Source organism: Saccostrea cucullata, unplaced genomic scaffold, assembly GCF_032062105.1.
Source record: "Saccostrea cucullata isolate Sc308-1 unplaced genomic scaffold, CSIRO_AGI_Scuc_v1 ctg944, whole genome shotgun sequence".
NCBI classification, from domain to species: Eukaryota; Metazoa; Mollusca; class Bivalvia; order Ostreida; family Ostreidae; genus Saccostrea; species Saccostrea cuccullata.
This window is the reverse complement of record NW_026931427.1, coordinates 426,730-445,065: the sequence shown is the minus strand read 5'-3', so window position 1 is coordinate 445,065 and position 18,336 is coordinate 426,730. Positions and strand designations below refer to the sequence as shown.

General features: G+C 32.5%; 1 protein-coding gene across 3 annotated transcripts in view; it reads right to left on the bottom strand.

The window, feature by feature from the left end:
- LOC134232603 (uncharacterized) overlaps positions 1–17,164 on the bottom strand; it is a 28,587-nt gene extending 11,423 nt beyond the window's left edge. For all 3 annotated transcript variants that reach the window (XM_062714600.1, XM_062714601.1, XM_062714602.1), the window contains exons 1-4: positions 17,079–17,164; positions 2,697–2,751; positions 1,546–1,637; positions 713–895 (exon numbers count right to left, since the gene is read on the bottom strand). In XM_062714600.1, coding sequence (XP_062570584.1) covers positions 713–895; positions 1,546–1,637; positions 2,697–2,751; positions 17,079–17,127 — 379 coding nt within the window. In that variant the 5' untranslated portion in view covers positions 17,128–17,164. The remainder of the gene's footprint in view (positions 1–712; positions 896–1,545; positions 1,638–2,696; positions 2,752–17,078) is intronic.
- Positions 17,165–18,336: the final 1,172 nt, after the last annotated feature.

Below are 18,336 nucleotides of genomic sequence, written 5' to 3'. Positions count from 1 at the left end.
ATCTTGAAATGACTACTGAATATAGCTAGGAACGGATAGAATTTACTCATTGCCTTGACAATTTTTCATTAATGGTCCTGGTTATACTAAGCATTTCAGGAAGCATTAGCTAACTTAATATAGCTTATAGTTCTATAATGACTTTTGCTTATAAGCAAACTTGTACACTGAAAAATATTCACTGAATATCATTAAAAATCATGATTTTATGAACTTTGTTGAAATAATTGTAATCATAAAGTAATCAAGAAAGTAATCATGATTACAGGACTTTTTCAGAGTAATTGATTTAATCACGATTTCTTGTAATCAGAATAATGGGTGATTACTGATTACATATGATTGCTTGGCAAACTGTAATTGATTACAGCTGGTCATTAATCGACATTTTTTAAAGGTTATATACACCATTTACTTTCGATGTATAGATATATTCATAAACTCATCGTATTACTGAATGCTTTTCAATTATTCAAATCCTCGTTAATTATAATCGCTTTCAGTTGGGGGGGGGGGGGGGGGCACAAATTCTCTTAATTAAATTGTTAAGTTGTTAAGCTTGTACTTACACATGTGATCCATTGAAAACGTCACATAAACTTTTTTTGAACAAGTTCTCTTAAAAATCTTGAAACTTCCTTTTTCATGAATATGGATTGGTTTTTAAATGAATTTTATGAATAAATAAATAATTTGATGTAGACTGACTTACCATTTACGAAGCCCGTTCTGCAGTTAATTTTCAAACTTTTCGTTATATATTCATTGCTGCAATACATGTTTATTGTCTTCGTATTCTTTCCAAAACCATTGAAACTAAGGACCAAGGATTCCAGTTCGTACTCATTTCCATATAACCCATTGATCTTTACTTCACATTTTTGTAAACAGTCACCTGTTAATGAAAAGTTAAGAAACAATCGGTTAAAAGATGAGTTATAGATACATGTGTATGTCCAACATTTGAGCGACTGGCTTTTCCAGTTTAAGGATTTTTATTTATATCATTTGTCAGAAAGAGAAGTGTCAGTTTACTTTAGGGAAAATGCAACATTATGCTTTTCTTTTGTCCAAATACCCTCGCAATTAAAGTTTATATACATTGTATTCTTATATGTTTTTTCTTTTATTTCAAGTTTTATATATTTGATAATGTTGCACTGAGACTACTACATGTATATTGCTAAGGTGCAAATGTATTGCGTGTAAAACGTTGCTTTATTCGATAATCTTGTGATGTATGTTCAAAATCTTCTGATGTATATTCAAAATCTTGTGAGATATATTCAATATCTTGATGTATGTTCAATATCTTGTGATGTAAATTCAAAATCTTGTGATGTATATTCTGTTTTACCAAATAAAACTGATTGAATTGAGAGATCAAATGAATAAAATTAATCCATCATAAAGTTTCACTGGACAAATAGTAATGATACTTTTTATTTGATAATTCTGAAAAGTATAAAAACAAACATTTCATACACATTTCTTAGATTTTTCTTATGCTCGTCTTGACTGTATTCTTTAAATTAATTGAATTACCTGGTATAAGCAATCTTTTCGCGTCTTCTAATGTAAATCGACAAGCTTTTTTTCCCCATGCAAAATCAAATGGAGTTTCCAGGCAAACCTTTCTTCAAAGTTAAAAAATATACATTTAAAGCTATTTTTTTTCTTTTTCAAAATGTAATGCATAGGCACATAAATCCCCAAGAGAATAAGTGATTATGTAGTAATTCATTCAAATTATGTATATATAAGATCATCTGAAAAATAATGTTTGGTTGCCTTCTCCCAACTTAAGGCAAAATTATTGGATTGTCGGGTACTAAGTAGGAAAATCATTTTTCCAGAATATTTCGGCATGCCGGGTATGTGTTGACGGGGTAAGAGCAATTAGAAGAAAAAATATCGTTTTTTGTAATTTAACTAATAAAAATTTGATGTATCTCACATGACCTTCGTTTAAAACATTTTGGATGCTTCAAGTTAACTGCAAACTCATTCAGGAAGGAGTAAAAAGACATGATGTTATTGAGATGTCAAACAATGCCGTTCTAATGTCGAGCCGCTAGCCATGACATCAAATTCCATGACATTGTGTATATCGGAAAGATAAAAGCAAAAGTAAAATAATAATTAGAAAATAAAAATTTACAATAAACATGAAATTTAATGTTCAAAGAAAAATAAGGAGTTTATTAACTCGCGAGATAGACTTTACACTCGTGAAAATGTTTTTTAAATCCTGTCCTGGAACTTCATATTTATCTTTAAATCATCGAAAGCCTTTTTAAGCGGTCACGGTAGCCTAGTGGTTTATAACGTTCGCTTTGTGATCGGGAAGCCCGGGTTCTATTCTCGTTCGTAGCGCCGCGTTAAACCTAAGACGTAAACTAGATAGTAATTGTTATTTCGCTAATGCTCGGCATTTGAAGTGATAGACACGGGTCTTTTGGATATGAACTTAAAAACGTAGTTCTCTTGCCGCGGTAGGCGTTTGAACGATAAGGAACACTCTTCGCTCAGTGGCCCTGATTGCCGAGTATAGGTATAAATTTAAAGCCCTTCACCGGCATACAGTGACATCTCCATATGAGTGAAAAATTCTCAAATGAGGCGTTAAACAACATACAATCAATTTATCAATCAATCGAATACCTTTTTCTTTAGTACCTAACATTTCCATTTACCTGTAAAAATTGACCGCTGAACAACCATGAAGGAAAATCATAAAAACAATCAACCCTGAAATAAAGAAAAAAAATTGTTCTTAATATTTAATATTTACATTTCAAATGTCTTTGTTTGAGATAAAATAACAAATAGTTAATGTAATTTTTATTTCTCCATAAATGTACTGGATCATCGATATCCGCGGTTTAAAAAAATCACGTGCATGGCGGGATAAATAGAGACAAGAAGCAAGGCTTGTAGCACATGGATTAGCGGAATGAATACCATGTAAAAATAAGGAATAACTCTCAGATTTTTCGATTTCATGAGTGATCATGATTGGTTTGCTTGATAATTTTATGCTTAAACGCCTTCGACTTTTATTCCAATTATCACACAAGCCAATCGATTGATCACATTATGAAATCAAAAAATAAGATATGTATTCCTTAAATAAAGATGCAAATGAAATTTATTTGGAAGGGAGCCAGTGTAACGTAGAAAAGTGGGCCAAGAATATTGACTATTCAACCCCCACCCCGCCTGGTAAATAATGTACGTAGAAGTAGGATATGGAGATAACGAACAGTATTCAATATCAAAGTCCATAAAACAATACAACATAGGAGCAGAGCAAACATGGACCTCCGAAACATCAGAGGTAGGATCAGGTGACATGGAGGAGAAAGCATTCCCTGCCGACCGGTCACACCCGCCGTGTTCTCTTTGTCATGATCGGGAAATAACGGGAAAATCCATCGTCAATTCAGAATATAAATAATCGACTAACAATAAGTATGAAAAACGTCAGTCAGCATTTGACTCAATGATAAATTGTACGAAGGTTGTGTAAAATCGTGGACAAGTTGTCTAGTTTGAAAACTAATCATCACTGTGTTTTGAAATTTTTACTACTGTGGAATCATCATTGTTCGTGGGGGACCAATGTTGGTGGCTTTCGTGGGTAACCCTGACCCACGAATTTACATCCCCACGAAGGTACATACATACATTTGTTTTATTATTTGTTAAAGGTAAAATAACCGTTACCCTTGTGCATGTTGTATCCGTGTGATCGTGCATAAAAAAACAATATGTGTGTGGTTATTGATCAAATAAAAAAAAAAAAAAAATATTAAGTATCAAAGACATTGATAACTGTATACAATAATTAATAAAATGATAAATACAACAGTAAAATTAAGTAGTGTTTACATTATAGTTCAACACGCTCAAATGTCCCTTTGATAAGGTCAATTTTCAGTGCGATTTTGGAGTGGGTGCTAATTAGCCAATTAGCATGAATTGGTGTCAGGGTAGACGCTTTTAAGTCAATTTTGGCATTGTTGTCGTCGTTCTCATTTAATAAGAGATTTGAAAACATGTTACGCGCACCACTGGTGTTCTTTATAATCATAATCTACTGCGACATCACGGCTGTGATTTGTCGGTGAAAGCTGCCGGTACATTTTTGTGTTCACAAGAGAGATAACTTTAATAAGCAACATTGAAGGAGTTATTCTTCTTTGTTTTACCTTTGGAGGGAAAAAACGAAATTTATAGAACTCGTTACCAACGAAATAACGTCCCCACGAACCATGAAATTTTTGACTTCTCACGCACATTGACCCTCACGAATAAAAATGATTCCATAGTACATTTTAGTACATATATTATGAATATACATAGCAAATTCAAACAGATATATGCATAAATAAACAAATAATGGAGTTTAACTTTATGTTATATATTGTATTGCCTTACGGCGCACGGATGATAACGTCAGAGTGTCTAAAAACAGCGTCACATTTCATCTTTGCTTAAATTAAAGTTGCACAAGTCCCATTTAAATTTGATATACATGCCTTAGTCTCCATACCCAGTAGAGGAATCAACCTGGTACACACATGCGATCTTCTGAAGGTTTGGTAGTAAGTTACGAACAGTATTCTCACCATCATTCAACTAATAGACAATCGATAGTCGACAGTGACAACGTCTCTTGCTATTACAATGGCAGTTTGTCCGTATGTTTTGTACTACCAGGGGACCCGATCAACAAAAGACTTCGCTAAGAAAACTTCCATTTCATTTGTATACCAAAGATTTTTTGATATTTTTATATTTTTTCTTCTGTATTCATTTAAAGTCTCTAATGATATCATTACAACATATAAATCAAACTGAACTGCTCTCCGCTGCGCCATAACGTCATTAAACGTCATCATTTTTTGTATGTTGTGTTTACCAATTTCCCATTTGCAATATTCGGGAAACTTCCAAAAATTAAGCAAATGCCTAGAATAACTTATACAAAGACGAGAAAATTGATTGTAGAATCGAATAAGGATAATTTTTATCCCAATCTTACGTACATGTATTTAAAACTTTTATTTGGAATTAATACTTGTGTATATACTACTATAACCTTTTTTACCGAGCGCCGTAGGACCGTACACTGTGCACAATCAAGCATAATAAAATCTTCATTTTTGTGTATATTTTATCAAAAATTATGATGCACTTAAATATGATAAATAAACACTACTGAAAATTTCATCTTAGTGCGCCCATAACTTTTCGAGAAAAATGCTTTGTCCACGATTTTACCGGACAGTCATTTTATCGACCATAGAACTTAAGAAATAATTATTTTAAACGAGACGAGAAAAATGACCCATGTTTTGAAGAAATCATAGAGTTTGGGTCATTTTTCTCCGTGTGGGTTGTGTGGGTTGTAGAAAAGTGACCCGGTAGAATTATGAGCCCGTGTATTTTTTTTATACAAAAATAGTTTTGGTAGAAATATTTTGTACAATGAACATTAATTGTAAGGAAAATAAAAAAGGTTAAACAACTTGGTAAAGAATAAAAATACGCACATTCTTAGTCTCATCTGATAATGTAATATAAAATAAATTCCCATAACAAGACTCTTTTGGTAGCAGTAAACAAAAAGAGAAACGTATATGAATAAAAGAAAATGTATAGTAAAATATTTGGAGATAACGAACATAATTCAAGCTCAAACTCCAATAAAAAATCAGGATGAGAACAAAAGGCGGACCTCGAACACATTTAGAGCGATCAGGTGTAAGAGAGGAATGGTCATTTTTTGCCGACCAGTCACACCCTCTGTGTATACTTCTTGTAATGATCAAAGATGACAGGAAAATCCGCAAACAATTCAGTGTGAAAAAATGATCTGACAATTGTTATGAATAACGTCACTCAGCATTCGAATGAATGATAAATTGTACGTAATGATAAAATGCATTCTCACAAGATTATTGTATCGATCTTGAGTATGTAATCAACTGAGAGATATAAACTCCGTATGTCAGATCAGAAAAGTTTTATAGGAGGTGCACAATGGCACGATGTAATATAGAATCTGTGAAAGTACCATTAAATTTTATACAGTGGTAAAGGAGGAGTTGCCGATAAGAGAGTTGAACCCTTCAATTATAGAAAAAAAATGACAGTATTTGTTTTTTACTATTGGAACCCCAAAAGATGTGTCCAGTCAAAAAGTAAAAAAGAAGGTAACAAAGGCACTTAATCAGTTCTATTGTTTACAATATACAAAACAAAAATTAATACATCATTAATGATAGTTTTATTTGAATTATATATATATATATATATATATATATATATATATATATATATATATATATATATATATATATATATATATATATATATATATATATATATATATATATAGTTTGTTAATATAAGAATACGTACTATTCCATTGGTTGATAATTCATAGCAGTTTCACATGTTTCATTTATGAAAAAATACCTCAATAATTAATATGCTGATATAAGTGCAAAAATATAAGATAAAATTCAGCAAAGAAAGTTGTTTACACCAGGAAAGTATGTTTAAATTATGCTTGTTTAACATTTATTGTATTTTCTCGATAAGAAAAAAATCAATGTATTTGTACCTATATTTGCTTACTGATCAGTAGATTTAATTATAAGCTATTCTTAAGTTCTACACTGTTCTATTATGTGTTTGTTGTTGACTGATAAGGAGTTGGGAGGCAATGATGGAATCAAGAAGAAAATATCAAATCAGTGTACGTTGTTACTTATCAAAACAGAATACTTTCCAAACAATAGTTTTATATTCAGATGTTCATCAGTGCTTATTTACATGTTTACCCTTTTCCTTAAGTGCGGAAAGATCAATGTTTATGACACAAGCGTACGAAAATTAATTAAAACAAAACTTCATATTTCCCGTTAATTTTATCATAAAGGTTTTCTTTTTTTCATAAAATCAAGGTTTTCTATTTTCTTCATGAAATTAAAAAGAAAAATCATTTTTCTAAAAAGAAAATATGATTTACAAAATTTTCACACAAAGACTTTATAGGATATTATACATTTATGGCATGATAGTGAGGGAAATATGAAGACTTATTCGGCCAAGAAAAATCATATTCCCCGAGGTCTTCTTGGCTAAATAAGTCTTCATGTTTCCCGAACTTTCATGCAATGACTTGTTTATATAACGAAGGAAGCAAAGCCTTTGAAATAAACATTAACTTTTAAATTCCATTCCACAACGCTCTCAATTGACTTTAATTTTTAACGCAAAGTACTAAAACCCTTTGACAATACTTATCAATTTTGTTATGTAAACTAGGCTACTGCGACGACTACTACTCTCGGGAGTTTTCTTTCAACGAACGATAAATATTGCGAGAAAATGCACTAAGTACTAGTATCCGAAGAGGTAGATGAAAAGTTTGCCGACGGCCTAGGCTGGTCCCCTTTCTGATCCTTGGCAAGGCAGTGACGCAGAGTATACGTAGAATAACAGGGACAGGGAACCAGGCTAGCCTACGGCCGTGAAATATATATAAAATACATGGTTTCTGTCTTGAAATTTAAGCGATAATTGGGCGAAATTAAGAAAACGTGATGGAGGCTTGCCGAGCCCTCTTACGTTTTCGACCCGAGCCCAAATTTCGCTTATATTTCAAGAGAGTTATCATGTCTTTTGTTTATCCTGCAACATATTTTTTTTTACATTTGAACGTCCAAAACTAAATATTTTCAACAGATTTAGGCATATCTCTGCTGTGAAAACTATGACGCCATGGCGTTACGTCACAATGCCTTTAGAACGTCGGAATACATGCACGAGGCTTTATTAGGGCAGTAACCGAATAAAGCTTGGTTTATTAGGTTACCCTTATTGGGTTAATGCAAGGGGTAGTTGTAGGATAAAACTTCATGTTTCACGGCTACTGCCCTCGCCCTCCATCACGTTTTCTTAATTTCGCCCAATTATCGCTTATATTTCAAGACAGAGAGCATGTATTTTATATTTAGGTGTCAGAGGATTGTTTTTTTTTTTTTTTTTTTGCAATCAAAACGTTTGACTGACGGTTTACTTAATATTGAGCTGCTTTTAAAATGTGCATTGAAAAATTTTAAATTCCCTCTACATGTGATAATAGTATGATGTAGTCCCTTGAGAAATTTGAAGCTTTTAGGAATAAAACATGTACAACTTACACAATGAGTCCTAAAAGATGGCGCTGGGACAATCTCAAAATGTCATGTGAATCAAGCCTATTTTCACTATATCGCCGCAGCCGCATCTGCTTCCAGGCCTGTGCTAATGACCTAAGCTACCACACAAATTGCAGAATAACATTTGTACATACCAATGAACAGCAAGAGATAATGGCTCAACCTCCTCGTTTTCAAGCTACAATTCATCCTGTGAACCCATCCCGCTTTTCTGGTGAAATACCGGTAGAGCGAGTTTTGAGTATAGTTTCGTATTTCTAGTCCATATCCCATATACAGTAGTATTGACACTAAAGTGTCATATTTCAATAAAATATACAAGGCCACCAATTCCCTCCAAATGCACCTATAAAATATTCTAGCTATAAAATTACCGATAATATGCATTCAAACCTCAGGTCTCTCTATTTTTTTCTATTTGTTGACCGGTACTTTATTCGAAACTATCCTCTGCCACCTTACGGCCCGATCACGTAAAAAACTAGAATCAATTAGATAACGCGTTGTGTAGAATATTTATAATGAGGTATAATAATATCTATTATTATACTTCTGTTAGAATGTTTCCTATATAAAGTTAAGAAGGTAAAATAACTATCTTTTATAGTTCACGCATAGCAAAGCTATACCCCGGGGTATAGTTTTTGCTATCCACCCTCGGAAAATTTTCATGCAATTTTTGCCTCCAATTTTGATTTCCAGCGATAAATCTATTGACTGATGATGTCAGAATGACTTCAGTAGCATTGTGACATTCCCTCGGGGAATAGTTCCCTGTCGCGGGTTTGATAAAAGAGCTATCCCACTCACAACCAGTGGATAAGTGTATATTGTTCTATTTACGCAGCATTGTTTAGGCTTGAAAAGGGGGCAGAGCCTAATTTTTACGGGAAAAGTTTACTGTGACATCACACAAAATAGTTTTCCTTATAATACGGGGAAATGAAATAATTTGCAATTTTAAATTGTATTAGCATAATAAACAGCATTAAAACTTTTCAATGCGTTAAATAGTAGCTGTTTAATTCCCACATAGCAGGTTATAAACAAATCACTGATCGCAAGGAACTTGTTGACATGTCGTCATTTTGGTAAAAATGACGTATTTCATGTGCTGTGAGCTCGAGAGGCAGATAAAGTAATATTTACGCAGTGAAAAATGCAATTCTTTAATTAACAGAATGTTACTTACAGATATTAGGTAGACTATTTATGCCAGTATAAAATGTTTGTTAAATGTAATTACTGAATAAGTCTAGAGAGTATATTTAATTAATCATACCGTGTTTATGCGTACAGGTTAGGGATGTTTAACATTGAGGTGCCTTATTAAATCGCCTTTTGCTACTTTCTTCAAATCGAAAGCAATGACTTTATTAGTACACAAAATACTTTGTAAAGGTCAAATATATTCCTACATTAGCTTATTTTTGAAACTTTTACATATAAAAAACGGATTATATTTAAAGCGGCAGCACTTTCAAGAAAATAAAATGTATGCAGAAACAAATCATAGCTTAATTTTTTAATTTCGACTAGGGTATACCCCTGTGATATTGAAATTTGTTTATGACCTATATTCAGTACACATACTTGACATTTATCACGTGACTGTCCATCGATGGGACTGAACTTATTCAGTAGCGAGTGGGTTACACTATGTTATTCCAAGAAGTATTAAAGTTATTTGATAATAAAACAGTTTCATAAAAATAGATACTGTTTTAAAAAGTTTACTTTTTTGCACATCTATTTTCTGTTGATTTCTCAAAGTAAGGCTTTACAGTGATGAGTAGCACATTTTTGGAAGAAAAAATAATTTATTTTTAGCTTCTCGCATTGCACGTGCTCATGTGTAAATATTAGCATATAAAGATATTGTTTGTATTGCCTGAACATTAAAATAATTGTCAAAGTACGTCTATGGTGCAATCTGAAGATAATTGTCGGTCTTAAGACAGATCTTAGTCACAAGATAGTTTGTCACAACATGAAACGGGTCCCTGGATTTAATTTTTTTTTTGTGGGAAATGGCTGTATATAGAGTTGGAAAATCGCAAGTTTTGATGATATTGGTATTGGTTGATTGATATTGGTAAAATTTTATGCGCTAAAATTTCCCTGGAATGTTTAAGTATACAAATATGATTAACAACACTTCTTGATTACTAGTATACTGTGCGCTCTTTAATTTTCTCCTTTATATTAAAGTAAAGGGTAAAGAATAAAGCTTGGTAGAACATTTACTGGAAACCGCTAGTTATTTTTGTTTTTGAGGATTTTTATAAAGTTTCGGTATGGTCTTCAAATTCATTTTGCTTGATTTGAATAATAAAATATATATAACTGACATATGATTTTGATACAAGTCTTTGTATAGTGGTATTGTTTCCCCCATTCTACTTACATGAAATAATAACTAGATTACTAATAGAAAAACTGAATTTTGCATAATGAAAAAGCTTCTCAGTTAATGTACACATAGTATATTATTTTTTCCCTAAATATGAATGGCAATATTAGCACATTTGAAGTTGTGTGTTCAAAAAATTGAGAAAAAAAAAACGTTTTGTAGCAAATAGCATTTGAATCAAGTACATTGCGAGATTCGTGTCAGTGTATCTTTGTTGTGAGTTGTTAAGGAAGGTGGGACAAATTTTCTACCCTATCGAAAACAAAAATTCCTTTTGGTCATGGAAGTTTTTCTATACAAAAAGTAAGCGTTTTTTCCGTATGACACGAGTTTTCAATATATGAATGGTTTTTCATCAAAATCCACCTAATAAAAGTAATTTCAACACATAATACAAATGTACATATATGCTGATTATATATTGCATGTTTTAATAATGATCAAGGAAAGGGGCTGTGTATTACTAGTAGTTGCATCACAATCACAAAGGCCCCACTTTAGCCATTTTTCGGATTGTTGAAGCAGTGAGATTTTTAATATTTTCAAGTGTGATGCAGCCTTCTGCTTGCGCTGTCCGTAAGTTTAGACATCGAAAGACTGGCCACAGAAAGAATACGGTGGTAGGGAATTTATTTTACGGAGTTTCAGACGGAAATAATAGTGGATGTGACTGACTTTAGAAAAATTGAAGATGGCGCACGATGTGTACCTTGTTTATTATAAGTTAGGGGGCAATTTTTTTTTATTAAAAGAACAATAAGTAACTTCAGGTGCCTGTGGATGAAAGATACCACAGAGTCAGACACATCTGTTTTATATTTGGATATTTTACTTGAAAAAAGACGTTAATGGTTATCTAACAACCAAACTTTACGATAAACTTGATGACATTTCAACTTTTCAATCGTCAACTTCCCTTACCTATGCAACAATATACCTTCATCACCTGCATACGTGGTTTATATCTCTCAATTGATTCGATATGCAAGGGCATATTTTACGTATGTAATTCTTAAACGAGGTAAATTATTGACAAACAAGTTTCTGAAACAATAATTTCAGCCTTCTCGTTTAAAGTCATCATTTCGTATGTTCTATGGTCGATACAATGACCTTGTCGGCAATTACAATTTATTATTGAGTCAATTGTTAACTGACGTTTTTCATACTATTTTTATGCCAACTATTTATACACTGACAGATCTAGACTGAGTTGTCGACAAAATTTCCGGGTTTTTTTTTTCGATCGTGACAAGGGACACGGCGGCGTGACCGGTCAGCAAAGGATGCTCACTCATCCAGGGTACTTTACTCTCTGATGGTTTGAAGATCCATGTTTGCTCTACTCCTATTTTGTATTACTTTATGGATTTTTGATCTTGAATTATGTTCGTTATCTCAATTTTTCATATTTCATATCACACTGAATTTCCTATTGCTGTTTCCGATTGCATGATCATGTCACGAGGCACACGGAGGGTGAGACTGATCAATAAGGGTTTTGTACTTCTCCCTGGCACTGGTCCCACCTGTTGATTCTGATGATTTTTATATTTGTTTAAATTGCTTTGTTCCATATGAGTACAGATTTTTTAGAATATAGCTTGATTACTGTTCCTTAACTCCATGCACCACACCACACCCCTTACACCCACAAATTTATTGTGCACTAAGGTTGCAAGTTCAAAATTTCTCTCCTCAATTTATTTTTTTTCTTTTACTTGTCAGTTCGTGTTGATATATCAGTGTTGCATATGAACATCAAAGGGCCATAGCTGTCTAATGCCTAGGTAACATTTAAGCTGATGGTCGGGCGACAAATTTTTTCTGGTCTTGTCGGCTGAAAGAACAGGATCGGCCGACACAGTATCGGGCAACACAGAGCAGTCACATTATTTCCTAGGGACACCAATGACTTGGATTAATAACACAAAAAAATCCTTTTTCTTTAGAAATCAGCATTTTTTTCATAGATCTATATTCAAATAGGGGACGTGAGTAATGTTTGCAAGGCAAAGTGGCAGAATCTTATAGAAGTGTGACTCAATGTTGAAAATGTGTGCAAAATTTGTATGGAATAGCATAAAAACGGCAAATGCTGCATATCTAAGCAGAAAAGAAAACTTAGGATTACTTTATACACATGTATCTTACGGATTAATTATTTATTTTATTTCCGTTCAAAAAATTTATATCAATCCATGCATTAAAATTTTGTTTGTGTTATGTATCCTTAATAGGTTAAATATTCACAAGTCGGCCAATCGTCGCCCGATCATCGAACTCTGAGCTACAGTTCGATTTTAACCGTCGGCCGAAATTTTCAACACCCTTATTGTCCAACGACGGACGACCGACTTAATAAACTGACCGCCGTTGGTCAGACGATGATCGAAGGTTGGTCCACGGATAACTGCAGTTGACGAAATCGGCCACCGACGCATGAAAAATTATAACTTTGACCGATGGACACAAAATTGGTCGGCCGATAAAAAAATAAGTCAAAATCGGCCAAGACAACGGCCGATGAACTGACGACTGTCACCCGAAGAATCCCATTTTTGCTTCAAAACCCGTCGGCTGTTGGTCGTTTTTGGAAATGTGACTGGGGTTTTACCGACGACACGGCCGATTCAAGTATAAAAAAAAATCACATGTTTCTATTTATAGATATAAAATTATCTTTTTAATTCAAGATCAAAACTACATGTAGGGATGGAACACATCATTCAGGACTTTCCTAACATATTATTAAACATGTGTATTTACTTTCCAGATCGAAGTGATCCCCACCTTGCCTTTGGGCATTATTTTACATTTAAATTTAGTACATTTTTCTTATTTTGTAGCAGAGATAAAACAATATTTACTTACATTTGAAATCACTCATATTTTTCCATTTAGCCATTTTTGTACAAAAGTATTACTTCCTGTTTTAAATTTTTATGACAGCAAATAAAATACTACTACTTAAAATATAAGATCCTGGTCTTGATTTTCAGTTTTAAATGCCTTTTACACCTCGTTATAGGTTCCGTATTATATATAAATTTTCCCCAAATACATGTTTCGAAATTGCTTCTTTTCTGAGAGATGTGAATAGAAGTGAATAAAAGTGACGTTTTGGAAACATTTATTTGTTTGAACAATTCAAGTGATATGTGACTCAGGTTAATGAAAAAGAATTTAACATTGAATGGTTACGGATTGAAGACAACGTGACAAATATAAAAAATATTATCATATTTATATATAAATTAACTTTCGATTGAACATTCTATATAATAGTATATATAATTGTATGAGACATAATACGAACTGTAATCCCGCTATAAGTCCTTTTAAACCACACAAATTGGAACAGAGCAAACACTGGATCAGGTGACTTGGAGGAGTAAGGATCCCCTGTCAATCAGTCACACCCGCTGAGTGCTTATTGTCATGACTAAAAAATCTGTTGACGAATTTCTAAATTAAAAATGGTCTAACAACTAGTTTTAAAAAACGTCTGTCAGGATTCAAGTTAATGATAAATTGTATTTGCTTACAAGTATTTGTTTCGACCATAGAACTTGCAAAAGTATTACTGATATCGTATATACGAGGGTTGATCCAAAAGTAATGTCACAGTGTCCATATCTTTTAGATTTGGCGTCATATTATAAAATACAATGTACCAAAAGATGCACAAATACAAATCTAATAATCATTGAAATTTTCATTTAATAATGTTTATTTAAATTTATTTTGTAGATGTTTAAAACATAAAGCATAGGAGGTGTCGCCGCGTCACAACTGAACGTCACATTTTAAAGTGTATTTTTTTCTTAGAATGAAAAATACAAACACATTTAAAAGATTCTAAAAAAACACCAAATCTCTCATTTTTTCCAAAAAGACACAATTCGTCATTTTCTTTTCTATTCTTTAATTGAAAATTAAATGACGGCATTGGTATTTGTGATCATAAACATTGTTGTTTTACTCTCTTGAATTGAACAAAGGGATTGTCGAAATGAGAAAAACGGCTCGACGAGTTGTAATGCATTTTTGCTTCAAAATAGGGAAATCACCAATAGAGACAGTTACGATGATTAATTAGACTCACGGAGGAAAGATTATGTAAATAAGAGACTTCTTTATAGATGGTTTCAGTAATTTTGGGCGGATGATAGGGCATTGAATGATCAGCAGAGGACAAGAAGACCGAAAGATCGGACGGAAACGTTCAATAGTGTCTGACGTTGTCAAAAAAACACAGACGGATAGAGTGACATGTGAATTTTTAAGTTTGCCTTATGCTACTGTTAAAACAATGACAGAGGGCTTAATTATAAGAATGAGTGTATAGTGGTACCAAGAATTATTAAAGAAAGTGAAGTTGGTGAAGGTGTTTGTGAATCAAAAATATTTTTTTTAAATGAAACGAATGGGAAACGCTTAAAAGTATAAAGGACGGCGCGTATCCATCATATGACGTTTTATTTAGGTGCGGCGAGTACCATAAACGCACATTGTTTAAAATCCGATATTTTAGAAAGTATACCTCATATTCCTTTGTATTTTTCAGGTCTGATTCGAAATAAATAAAGTTTTATCGTGTATAATTTTGTTGTTTTACCTCGATTTATAGCAATTTTATCAAAGTTGTGACATTACTTTTGGATCAACCCTCGTATCTTTTTTCATCAACTTGTTTGTCAATAATTGGCTTATTCTAGAAATTGTTCGCACGTATAGCAGGTTTTTAATTTAAGTTAAATTTCCAGTTTGTTACAATATTGATATTCATTTAGTTTAGTTTTTAAGTTTTTAAACACTATTATGTGAAATAAAATATATATTATATTAAGAAAAAATCACATATGCATAATGTCTGTGATCAAGCACATGGTTTTTTTTTAACATCACGAAAAACAATCATATGAGACATAGATGTTTCAGATATTTGACGTAGATATGTGAATTAGTGTAGTAGTGTGTTAGTTGATTTATTTTAAACACATTATAAAATAAATTCAAAATTCGTTTAAAACATTAATCAAAACCAGCCATGAGAAGACATAGCATTAATCAACTATTTATCACTTGGAAATCTAATTATTTCAATGTTCGAACTTTCGGTCGCACGTGTGGCGCAGTGATTAGAGCGACTGCTCTGGAGTCGCGGAGTAAGGAACCAATCCTTATGTCGCGGGTTCGAATCCCACTGTGGGACGTGGCGACTGATCCTTCGGATGAGACAGTATAAATTGAGGTCCCATGTCGCAATCTTGGCACGAAAAAGATCCGTCACTGCTCAATGGCCCTGAGAACCGAGTGTAGGACAAAATTTGTAGCCCTTCCACCGGCAAGCGGTGGCATCTCCATATGAGTGAAAAAAATTATCGAAAGGAACGTTAAACATCATACAATCAATTAATCGAACTTTCGAAGTAAGTGATAATATTTATATTCTTTACAAATTGAGAAATTGTCTAAACTTTATTGAATTAAATTAACCACAATAGTAATTCATATCGCATCAATCATATCTTGTTGGAGAAATGTGGCAAATTGTTGCATTTTTATGAAAAAAAGTTATAAAGCTCAAAAATATAAATTAAATTATAGTGAAAGCAGAGCAAACAAGTAATCTCAAAACAGGAGAGGTAGGAAACTGGTGTCCTAGTGAAGCATGCATTCACTGCAACCGGTAATTCCAGCTATGACTCGTATGTATTGATCTCGAGGAAAGGGTAATAGGTAGGGGAAAAAATGACCTCATAATACGCAGGTTAACAGTGTCATTGTTTCGAACACAGAACTGCAGCATGTCCCTTACCTGTACACCTTTCACTCCTAGCCAAAAACCAGTCACCTTTAACAATTTCTGATACGGTACTATTCATACAGATTTAAATGTAAATAATAAGATGTCCTTATTTGTTTGTAAGAATAGGAATGAACATCGCATATCTTGCAGAAAAAATACATAACCCGCTTACTGCCACTTTTCATTTCTATATACCAACAACCATAGGAGTACTAGTAGTAGGTGTCACGTGGAGCAGGGTTCGTATAAATACATACCACCCTAGTGAAAGTTACATATGAATTTCAAATTTACTTATAATGTTAGTAAATCTGCTCAATGCTTAGTAAAACAGTTTCTGGTGTAGTGGTTATATGGACAGTAAATTTACTAGTCTTCTTAGTGACTTTCACTAGTTTAGCTCCAAAACTTTATCATAGATATCAAAATACATGTACGGATAGGACAATGAGCCTAGAATGCAGGACCTTTTTCAATATTTTGCATGTGATCCTTGCGTTCCATATGAGAAACATTGATTCCCAGACCGACCAGTGCTTTTCCAATTGATTAAAATTGGAAGTTATTACAAAAATTTATTCAGTAGCAGGGATAAAAAATATTTACTTACACTCTTTTACGAATACATAACTCCATTTTGCCATCTTCGCACAGAGCATAATACTTCCTGTTTTAATTTTATTGACTGGATTGAGTGTCCCACTTAAAATATAGCGTCTTTGTCCTGTTGTTAAGTTTAAATGCCTTTAACATGTTTAATATACCTCGTGAAAAGTTTTTTATTATCAATGAATTTGCTCCAACTACCCTTCTAAAAGATGTAAATAGAAGTGGCGTCTTGGATTAATTAATTTTTTTCAACTATCTAAGTGTAATGTGACTCGGGTCGAATACTAAATTAGTAGAAAATAATTCAACATTGAATGGTTACGTATTGAAGAAAACGTTACAAATATAGAAATTGTTCATATTTATTAATAGATTAACTTTCGATTTTATAAATATACAGAAGATAACGATCTGTAATACAGTTCATACATAATAGTATATCACTCCTTGTAAAATAAAGTTTACATAAAAATTGTACGTATTTTTTTTAGAACAGATTGATATGATAAATATTTAATATCAACTAATTGCAAACATTTTTAACAATTCTTTGGGGGAAATCTTAGATGTTATTTAATAGATTCTTTGAAAGAAAATAATAAATTCAAAGCTTTACTAAGTCATGATTCTTTTATCTTGATTGGATAAGCAAGCTTACATGTAGAAAATAATATCTAACGATTTGTATTCAACAGATCGGTTAACGTCGGAGTTATTGCAGGAAGAATTACATTACCCGCTTACTGCGACACTAATTTCCGTACTTATACAGAAATAATTTTATTGGTTAATAACATGTAAGCCACATAACAAAAAAGTCTATTGCGATCTGTTTGAACTATTTATGTAGTGCAAACATTAACAAAACATTCATTTTCTCTTTTTTCAAAAATAAATATATTTTTAAAACTATTTTTATGAGCAAATTTCGTTACTTTCTTTTAGATAATTCTACCAATAGTTGATTCTGACAAATTATTTTCATTTCGGAAGATCATCAGAAACATTGAAATATACGAAATAGAAAAATAAGAATATGATTGGATACTTAATTCAGAAGATAATTCCTCCACACTAATAATATGAATGTTAACCTTAAGAATCCCTTTCTTAAAATTTTAATTGCTATTCATGAACGCATATGTTGCAAAATATTTACATTTCCACATTGTCATTGTCCGATATAAAATTACAATTAAATAGTAAAAATACTTTATCTCTATATAAATCTACTTCGGTGTATATGCAAATTATCACTT